The sequence below is a fragment of the Rhinolophus ferrumequinum genome, chromosome 2 (genome assembly GCF_004115265.2).
Source record: "Rhinolophus ferrumequinum isolate MPI-CBG mRhiFer1 chromosome 2, mRhiFer1_v1.p, whole genome shotgun sequence".
NCBI lineage: Eukaryota > Metazoa > Chordata > Mammalia > Chiroptera > Rhinolophidae > Rhinolophus > Rhinolophus ferrumequinum.
The window spans coordinates 101715814-101726618 of NC_046285.1; the positions used below are offsets into that span (position 1 = coordinate 101715814).

At 36.9% G+C, this 10805-nt stretch overlaps 1 protein-coding gene across 1 annotated transcript in view; it reads left to right on the forward strand.

Moving 5' to 3' along the window:
- MORC3 (MORC family CW-type zinc finger 3) overlaps positions 1–2414 on the forward strand; it is a 39568-nt gene extending 37154 nt beyond the window's left edge. Inside the window, exon 17 of the mRNA XM_033127910.1 lies at positions 913–2414. Within this exon, the coding sequence (XP_032983801.1) occupies positions 913–1066 (154 nt within the window). The 3' untranslated portion in view covers positions 1067–2414. The remainder of the gene's footprint in view (positions 1–912) is intronic.
- The last annotated feature ends 8391 nt before the right edge of the window (positions 2415–10805 follow it).

Genomic DNA, 10805 nt, shown 5'->3' on the forward strand with positions numbered 1-10805 from the left:
TTATAATCCATTTCTATTCATTGTCAACCCGAGGGTTAGCAGTGTCTTGCCCCTTCAGAGGTTTCCACTCTAGAAAGATGAGTGTCTAATGAACTGGGCTTCTGATATTTGAGAGGGTGCAGACCAAAAGCAGCTCAGCTGTAACGTTCTCTTGATCCATGTGTTTCACTTAGTCTTTGAAGCAAAGGCTGCTCTATAGTTGTAGGTATTCAAAGTCTAGAATGTTGATATTCAAACACATGTATTATGAACTTGGAAGAAATGATAATGATCATCTAACCCAAGATTTCCCAGTGTTTTCAGCAAAACACGGCTCCCTGTATAAGTGCATAGAAAAATGGACGGCCCGTGAACTTCAGCACACGAAAGGTTCAGAGAAGTCCTGCATTTGCTCGTGTTGAACATTATTTACACCAATGGTTTACAACCTTATTTGACCATAGAACCACTTCTTTTTCCTCTTAACAATGGGTTTCTCACAGAACATATTTTAGGGAACAATTTAGTTTATTTTCCTCAAAAGGAAGCTGAAATTCAGAGGCGCATTCCTGGACCAGTATTCTCACTCTGTGTGTGTGTGTGTGTGTGTGTGTGTGTGTGTGTGTGTGTGTGTGTGTATCACTACAGTTTTCCAGGTGATAACCACATTTTAAATTGTAAATGGCACATTATAGTTTATATATTATATATTTTACAGTCCATGTTTTCTCCAGTCTCAAATCAAAATTGTGTTGGTTGGAGCCAAACGGAGCCACTTGTTTTATGAAACATTACCAATAGATAGTAATTATTACACTTAATTATGAACTATTAAATTAAATGGATTAATGTTTCACTTCAATATTAAGCCCTACATGAATATTAAACTGTATTACAATGTTCATCTAATAAATGTAATATTTGTATTTGCAGCCTCAAACTTCGATCTCTTCGAGTTAACGTAGGACAGCTGCTGGCCATGATAGTACCTGACCTCGACCTTCAGCAAGTGAATTATGATGTTGATGTAGTTGATGAGATTTTAGGACAAGTTGTTGAACAAATGAGTGAAATCAGTAGTTCTTAAAGTATATTTTATGTGAGATAATAAAACTATTTGCTCAGTCCTTTTGTTTGTACAGCTTTCAAAATGTAAACAATTTTATTTTATAGATATGATAGATAGGTGACAGACTGAAGAAGCATAACCTTACTGTGTTCTATGCATTCAGGTGTGGCCACAGATACGTGGACACGTGTTACCACACCTTTTGAAATGCCTGGGCGTTATTGGTATCAAGCAGCTGAATAGCTAGCTAACTCATGTTTCTGTTTTGAAATGTAAATAGTTGTAATTAAGTTTGCACATATATTTTTATTACCCTAGAGGACTTAAGTGTTTTTCACCAAGAGGATTTCAGGTTGCTCCTAACCTTTGTGCAATCTTTTCTGGTTCCCCAAAGTGTATTTTTATCTGAATTGAGGGCTGTGCCATAATACAAATGGAAATGTTTCCTTTGGTTTTCTTAACAGAGAAGTTTAAGCAGGATTTTTTAAAAATGGATTAACTCTCCTGATAAGTTGTACGTGAATTCAGCATTAATGTTTCTTTTCTATGTATTCTTATCTCCTGAAGTATTCACAAAACAAGGTAAGCAAAAACTACCCATTTTGCTGGGATTTTTCTTGTGCCAAGATTGCCAATCATAATTAAACAAAGTGATTTTATAGAACAAAGAAATGACCTTTAGTATAAAAAAGTATCAGAAACATTTAATGTCTCACCATGGTTACTTTGAAGCCCATTTTGGCTGCTTAGTCAGCATGGAGTGGGCACAGTAATAGTTTAATATTTCTTTTTATGAAATTTCCTGTACAGCCTTTTGTAGGATTACTACAGGTTAATGTGAGTTGAGGAAGACAGTCTTTCTCGAACAGTACTGCGTACCTTTTATTATATTACAAACCTAAGTGTTTTATGTCCTGGAGTTAAGCAACAAATTGCCCTAGGATTATAGTATTACATACCATAAAAATTATACTTTATTGGGCCCATGTTTTGTGCAATTTTAAAGAGATGGCTTTCTATTTCTATTAAATATAACTGTATATATAATTAAGAATCATATTTTCCACAACAAAAAAAATGTGTATTATTTTTTCAGAGTTTTATCATTGCTATTTATTTTTACTTTTGTTTCTGAACATTCAGTACATGGTCTTTTTCATATGTATGCTTAATTACATGTCTGTCATATACAGTATTTTTACTGTACATTGAGTTCTAGAAAAAGCAAATAAATGAAGATGGTTTTATTTGCTTGATAAACTTACTGAAAGTGTATTTTTGGTATGAAGCTGGCTTTCTGTCACAATTGTATCTGCCTAAAATTTAAAATACCTTGTAATAAAATAAAAATATATATGATGGCTAACTCTTCAGGTACTACTTTAAAAGAATTCTGTATTCAAATTATATTTTGAAAACTAACATTGTGTCCTTTAAGACCCTCAAGATGAGTTCATTTTACTATATATAAGTTATATTTAGAAGACTAAGACTGTTTACATTAAACTCTTAAGACTGAGCTCATCTTCAGAGGGAGTGTGTGTGTGTGTGTGTGTGTGTGCTTATATTTTACACTCGAGGAGAAACCTTTTCTGTGTATAAATCACTTAATCTAAAAAAAACCTGTCTAAATGATAATAGCCATGGAGAGCATCTCTAAGTTTGTGCATATTTTTATAGCAGTTCTTTCTGGAATTTGCTATTTTTCCCTTCCTTTTGATCAGCTATATTCTTACGAAAAGTATATTTTATATGGCTCTTAGCTGGCTTAATGGGTAAGTTAATTATAGGATTAGTAAGAAAAGCTTGTTTGCTAAATTGGTTCTTTGGAAGTACTTACATATTTTTCACCCTTTAAGAAAACATTGTCAAGACAGATTTTTTTGCAAATGTGGCTAACAAATTTTAACAGAAGAACAACATGGGCTTTCATGGCATATGTAATATTTGGGTAGAGATACCTATCTTTTTTGTTAAGTTAAATTCATAAAAGGCTAATGTAGGACAGTGTTGCTTAAATTAATTATTTGTAAAACAAAAAGAGCATGAAGAAGTAAGTAAACCAGAATGGTCCACAGTCGCTACAAACAGGACCCACTTTAGTCAGCCAGGCCTACAAAATCAGTAACAGCTAAGTGTTGACACTGCAGGAGTGGGGTCATGTTGATGCATCCTTCACTGGGGGGGTCAGAGGGGGGCTCACATTCCCCATGTGTGCAGGTACTGCTGGTGGCTCTGCCCTTGGCCTCAGACGCTTGATTCTTGTTATGTATGACACAGCCAGCCCATTAGCTCATTATTTGTTACTGAGGAATAATTAAAGTGAAGTACACTGGTGGTGCTCACCACTAGCTGCATGTTACAATCACCTGGGCGTTTTTAGGAACCCCAGTGTGAAGAGGAACCCCATACTAAATAAGTCGGAGTCTTTGGGATTGGACCAGACAGCAGTATTTTTTTAAGGCCTCCCAGTACAATACGCCAACAGAGCTCAGAACCACTGATCTGTACTTTGCAGTGATCAGTTTTTACAGACGTTGAACTCACGTGTTTCCTGAAACAAACTCAGGATCAGCATGGTCACTTTGTCCCTGGGGCAAGCGAGGACAGGGGTTGGGGGGTCAGGATTGGGGCCCAGGACAGAACTGTCCGTGCAGACTTCCCGCTGCCTCCCTGAGGGGAACCACTGTTGGGGTTTTTTTTTTTAATGTCCTTCCAGAAAATATTAGCTGCATATATATACACACATTCATGTATATGTACTCAGTTTATATTAAAGTTTGTATCTTTATATTTAATTCTATATTTGTATGAAGTTTACACAAAGGTGTTACACCACATAATTGGTAACTTTTCCATATTACTCTTAAACAGCTTTAGTCACATTCTATGACATGAATATGTTCCTAATGCTCATTTATTTCTGTCTTAATACAAAAAGGCTGCTATTAAAATTAATAAATACACACCACACACACTTTTTCAAGTATATTGAATGTAAATCCTTTGCAGTGAATTTCGATAGGTCAGAGTGTATGCTGTGTACATTTTAATAAAGTTGCCATCCAAAAATGGTGGTAGGAATTTATACTCATGAAAAACAAATGTATGAGCATGCCTTTTCCTTTATCTCACCATCAAACTTTCTTTTGCTAATCTGATATGTGAAAAAATGGCAGCTTGCATTTCGTCTCAGGTTGAACATGTTCTCATATGTTTTATTGGCCATTTTAATTTCTGTGTACTACATCATATTCTTCACCTGTTTCTTTAGTGTTGTCTTATTCCTTTAAAGGAGCAAGAAGTCCACGTTACTGTGCCCTAAACACTACCCAAACAACGCTTAGCTTTCAGCAAATCCACAGCAGTTGTCTTATGTTGGAGTTGACTCATTGGAGTTGAGAGAGACCCACTGGATTCATGTCTTTCCATGTGTTCGTTTTTAGGACATTGGCCATGGTTCACAAAAGGAATGCCATTAATATCTGCTTGGCGCAGAGGAAAATAAATATATATTAGCTTTTTAGAACTAAATTTCCTGGTCACAAAGTATATCTCCATGAACTGGTCTGTAGGGAGAAAGTCAAGACCAAAGGAGATAGTCTTGGTAAATTCAAGCCATTCAAACATTTCAAACATGCAAAACAAGTTCAACCTCAAGGTTCAGTGTTAATTTCTTGCAAAACAGATCTCAGTATGGCACACAGTATACAGCCTGTTAAATGCTTTTGGAAGTTGTGGCCTGTGTTTTGAAAGTTCGTGTTGTGATCTGAACCAAGGCTGAAAGTAATTAGGACTTAAATTTTTATTTTTCTATAGAGGCAATTGTCCCATATTTTTGTGACTCCCATTTTCCTCTCTTGGGTGGAGTATCTCAAAATGTGTTCGTGGAGGCATGGAGATACCGTAGAGCATTGTTCCTACTTTGCTGTGTGACGTGAGGTGGGTCAGGTCTGGGGGAGAGGTGTCCATAGGCTGCAGAATGGAAACTAGCTGTGAGAGCCACAGAGTTCCAGGAGTGTGAGTTGTCTAATGAGATGCCAGCGAGAGAAGTGACACTGCCATAACCATCTGTTACCTCTTTTCCTGGGTAGAGAAAGACGGGTCTAGGACATATGTCATAGATGACTTAATACAATTATGTGAACTATAAAAGTATTATTCGCTGTAATCACTCTTAAGGGTTTCTCATTTCCCACTAATTTATTGTTTTTAAATTGACTTTCTTCAGTATCAGCTATTTTAAACTATTGGAATTTTCAAACATACAAAAGTAGAGAAACTATCATAATGAACTGTGCGCCCATCACCCTGATTCAACAATTTTCAACTCATGGTCAACCTTGTTTTATCAATACATCCCATTTAATTATTCCCTCCCATATCCTTTGTGTGTGTGTGTGACAAATAATACAATTTTTATTGTGAAAAAATGCACATAACAAAATTTACCATTTAACTCTTTTTCTTTTTTAAATAGGTTTTTCCTTCTTAGAATAATTCTAGACTCACAGAACAATTGAGCAGAAAGTACAGAAATTTCCCATAGACCCTCTGCCCCCCCACTACCACATGCACAGCCTCCCCCTTTCTCAACATCCGCATTGAAGAACCTGCACTGACACATCATCACCCCAAGTCCGTAGATGACAGTAGGGTTCACTCTGGTGTTTTACACTGTACAGGTTTGACACCATTCAACCATTTTTAAGTGTATGAATCAGTGGCATTGAGTACATTCATGTTGTGCAACCACCACCATTTCCAGAACTTTCGACATCCCAAACTGTATCCACTAAACAATACTTCATTCCCCTCTACCTCCAGCCTGTAGTAACCTCTAGGTTCTGTCTTTGAATTTGCTTATTCTAGATACTTTATATAAGTGGAAACAAAATATTTGTCCTTTTGTATCTGGCTTATGTCACTGTGTGAAGTTTGTAAGGTTCATGTTATTGCCTATCTCGATTAAATTCCTTTTTAAGGCTGAAAAATATTCCATTGTATGTATAGACCACAATTTGTTTATCCATTCATCCATCCACGGACGTCTGGGTTGGTTTCAATTTTTTGCTATTAAAAGTTATGCTGCTATGAACATTGTTGTGTAACTGAGTCCTTTCTTTTGGGTACATACGCGTACACTTGTTCATAGTATTCTATTTTCATTTCCATAATCTTTATTTCCATAACATCAATAATAATGTCCCTGCTTTCTTTTCTGATTCTAGTAATTTGAGTATTCGTTTTCTTCCCCTCATTCTAGCTAAAGGTGTCTGTTTTGTTGATCTTTGCACAAAACCAACTTTTGGTTTTGTTGTGTTTTCTATTCTCTATTGCCCCTCCCATTTTGAAGTAAATTCTAAACAAAAAATATCTCTAAACATGAAATTATCTCAAATAATCAGATTTAAAGTTTTCATTTTAGATTTTATGAGAATTTTAAAGCACAAAAATAATACTGTTATTATATCTCAACTATTGATAATTCTTTAGTATATCTAGTCAGTGTTCAAATTTCTTTGGTCACTTCTTAATTATTTTTCCAGCTGCTTTTGTTTAACTTGGGATCCAAACAGAATCCACACATTACATTTCTTTGCTATATCTCTCAGGTTTCTTTAAATCTGTAGGTCCTTCCTTTTTTTAGTCATTGAAGAAATCAACATTTTTCTTTCAGCATTTCCCTCATTTTGATATCATTGAATTTTTAAAAAATATCTCGTATTTCCTATAAAGTGGTAGTTAGATCGACATTGTTAATCAGATTCAAGTTCTTTTTTCTTTTTCTTAGGTGTTACTTTGTTCTTCCTATTGCATCACACTAAGAGGTACATAATGTACATTTGTCTCCTTTTATTAAGATTAATCAGTTTAGATGGTGTCAACCCAGTCTATTTATTATAAAGTTCCCTATCAGTCTATTACCTAAGGATTTTAGCATCCATTAATAATCACACCTAGATCCATTATTTTATTATGAGTTGTGAAATGGTGATACTCTTTTTTTTTTTTTTTTTTTGAGCTGGTGGGAAATCTATAAAGCAAACCTATTTAGTTATCCTAAGGTACAGTTCATATAGAATAGGCAGAATAAATGTTTGACTCCTGGCTTGTTTCCCAAATACCTTCCAAATACAGCCAACAGTTTTTGGTGGTGTTGCTATTGCTAATAGAAACTTGTGTATTTCAACATTTACTGTGTCTCAATCCATTGTGGCAATTTTCCAACGTTAAATTGTCTCGCTTTGGCTGGAGATCTCTTCAAATTGGCTCCTGTCTTTAGTATATAATCCTAGTAGTCTTTGATTTTCTTGCTTTCTGGTATAATGAGGTGTTTGAGGCTCATCTGATACATTTTCTGTTCTAGACTGGGAAACAGCCATTCCTCCAAGGAGCTGTGGTTCTTTTCATGGAGAATGTTATTCAGAGACCATAATCTAGGCACAGATACCTACATTCTTTGCTTGTTTGGGCATTTCTTCTAGGCCTTGAGTGGACTGAGCTAGGAAATCCTTCATTTTTCTAAAAGAGAAAATATATATTGAATATATGCCAGTATTGCCAATTTAGAGGCTTAATTTGTTTTCCTAACCACAATTATTTGCTTTTCCCAGATATAAACACATGCACTCATATACATATGTAACAATACCAATATCCTTGTCATAGGATACTGAAGAAGTTCAAGCTTTCTTTGAGATACCACATTTCTGTGCTTGTCAATCACTTGAAATAATTCCTTTTATTCCATCATAATGCTGCTTCATCCATGGTGTTGCATGTGTCAGCATTTCTTTTTGATCACAATAGAATTCCACTGTATGAATATTTCACAGTTTGGTTATCTTTTCTTCTGTTGATGGGTATTTAGTGTCTTTCCAATTTTGGTTTATGAATAAAGCTGCTATAAACATTCTCGTGCAAGTCTGCTTTCATTTTTTTTACATATATACTAAAAAGTGGAATTGCTGGATCGTAGGATAGATATCTTTGACTTTACTAGAAACTGCTGAACAGTTGCCTGAAGTATTTGTCTTAGCTTAGGCTGCTATAAGAAAAATACCCTAGACTAGGTGGCTTAAATAACAAACACATTTCTCACAGCTTTGGGGGCTAGGAAATCCAAGATCAAGGCACCCACAGATGCAGTATCTGAGGCACTCTTCCTGGTTTGTAGATGTCTCTTTTCACTGTCTGTCGCGGCATACCAAAGGAAAGGGAGTGGGGAGAGTCCGTCTAGTCTCTTAATCCCCTTATCGGGGCACCAATAGCATGATGGGGTCTTCACCCCCGTGACCTCATGCAACTACCTCCCTAGGCCCCCACCTCTAACATTGCACGGGATTGAAAATAGGAATTTTGGAGGGACAAGAACATTGTGTCTGTAGTAATTTGTATCATTTTACACTCATCAGCAGTGTGCCAGAGGTCTTGTGCATTCTGTGCTGATTTCTAACTTTGTATCCTATTTTTCCTGTCTTTTGTTGTGATAAAATTTGCTCAACATCTTTTCCCAACCCAGTATTGAACTTCCTGCTGTTAAGTATTTTTGTGCACTCCTATTTGCCATTCTTTAATAATGTTTTATGGGGACTAACTGACTTCATATTTTTATTCCAGAGTTGTCACATTTAGAAAAGGAAATTGTAGAGAAGTGGGTTCAGAGAAGTCTTTGTTATTTGGTTTTTAAAGCCAAGGTAAGATTTATTCCCTTTATGTTCATTTTCACTATAAAGTTCTTGGGAGACCAAATAACACTGGCCCACTTAGAGTCATGTAATTCTGCTAAAATCAGTACTCTGGCCCAAACTGGAGGTGAGTGGTTGTTGATGCTGTAGAACTTCTTTCATCCAGTCCAGGGCAAAGCTCTGAGGTCTCAACCAAATTCTTTTACTTTTCTTTTTTGAGAAAACTTTTAGCACAGCCCAGGGCCCCACTCTAGGCCACCAGCTTCTGCATGTGATGGCCCACAAAGCAGGAATTGACGTCAGGTTGCAAAAATTTTCAACAAGAAAGCAAACTCCTTCATGTATATTTAGTACCTAAGCATGTGTCTTATCTTTTTAATCCAGTCTAGAATCCTGGCACCTCAGGAGATTGTCAGAGGATTCATTTGTGAATCGATAGCATTGCTCAGAAATTTGGAGAAACCTGAGAGTTATAAGAGACATTGAATCCCGGGCTTTCTAAATCAGACTGATGATCAGACTCTCCTGGGAGCTTGTGAAGAGGCAGACCCCTGGATCTCCCTGTTGGGTAGTCTGAATCAGTGGGCCCAGATAGGGCCAGGAATCTACTTTTAAAACAGCCAGATTATTTGTAGTACATACTAGTCGTTCCCAGTCCAAGCTCTGTAAATCCTAGTCATGATTTAAGCAAGAACATCTAAAAGCTACATATCTGGATTATGTTATCCCGAGCTTCCTGTAGAAACAAAACTTCAGGAGCCTCATTCTTGTCAACATGAGACATCCATTTTGTAGACTATTTCTATATCATAAAACTGGCTCAAAGCTTCAACCAGCACCTATGTAAGAAGAATCCATGTCAATTCTTTTCCCTAAAAATGCCAGGAAGAGTTGGCTTCTCAGATGAACCTGTATCTTCCTTTTATCAAGTAAAGACTATGCTTCTCAAGGTATTTGTTTCCTGACTCAAGGAAGCTCACTGGCAAGCTGACCCATTTGGAAAATTATCCCATTTCAAAAGGCTTGCTGCATCAATTTCTCCCTTTAAAATGTTAAATTCAGTTTTTAAAAAGTGTTTATAACCACATATGCTAATTGGGGTATAATGTAAGCAATCCAGTTACTGAACAATCCCATAGCTTTGAACTCTCCAGTGTTCTAGAAGCCAATATATAAAAAAGAAACCTCACTTTTTGTTTGCAAAGGGAGAAGGAGACCTGGTTGATTTCAGTGCCATGATAATCCAGAGAGAAAAGAGGGGAAAGGTGGGGAGAGGGCGAGTCACATGTGGAAGGCTTTCTTCTGCAGGTTGCAGGGGGTTTTGCAAAGTCCCCTGGCTTTGAAGGCCCAGAAACCTGTTAGTCCCCACAGGGAGAGTGTCCATCTGTCAGGGCCAACCTCATGTCCACCAAGCTCCCAGACTAATGTATGCAATCAGGATTCCAATTAATTTAGAATGAGAATTAAAATTGCCTTTGAAACGCACGTGTCCATTTGACCTGCTCATTCACGTCCAGAGGCTTCTGGGTCATTGCCCCACCCATCCTTTCCCTTTGCAGGGCTCACTGCTCCCACTTTGTGCCTCTGTTGTCCACTGAATTTCTTTAGCTTGAATCCCCATTTCCCAGAGCTGCTCATCCCAAACTCCAGCACCTGAAACCCCCTTTAAACGCCCCCTTCTCTTCAAACTTCCTTTGAGCCTTCAAATCCAAAATAAAATCGTCCTCAGAACTGTAAGAGCATATCGTTCCTTTCACGCTGCTTTTCACTTTTTATTATACGTGTGTACCTGACTACAGACAGTCTCTGTGTTTTATTGATGTTTGGAATTCTAGAGACCAAGACGGCCTGATACAGGTTACAGCTCTCAAACATTAGGTTGGTATAAAAGTAATTGCTGTTTAAAAGGTTAAAAAAAAAAAAATTGCAAAAACCGCAATTACTTTTGCACCAACCTAATATTTGCTGCACCAGTAAGAGATTTGGTAGTCTTGGGAGGATCTCAGAGTTACAGCCTTCCCACCTGTCCTACAGGACGACTCTTCCCTTCCTTCTACCGGACTGTA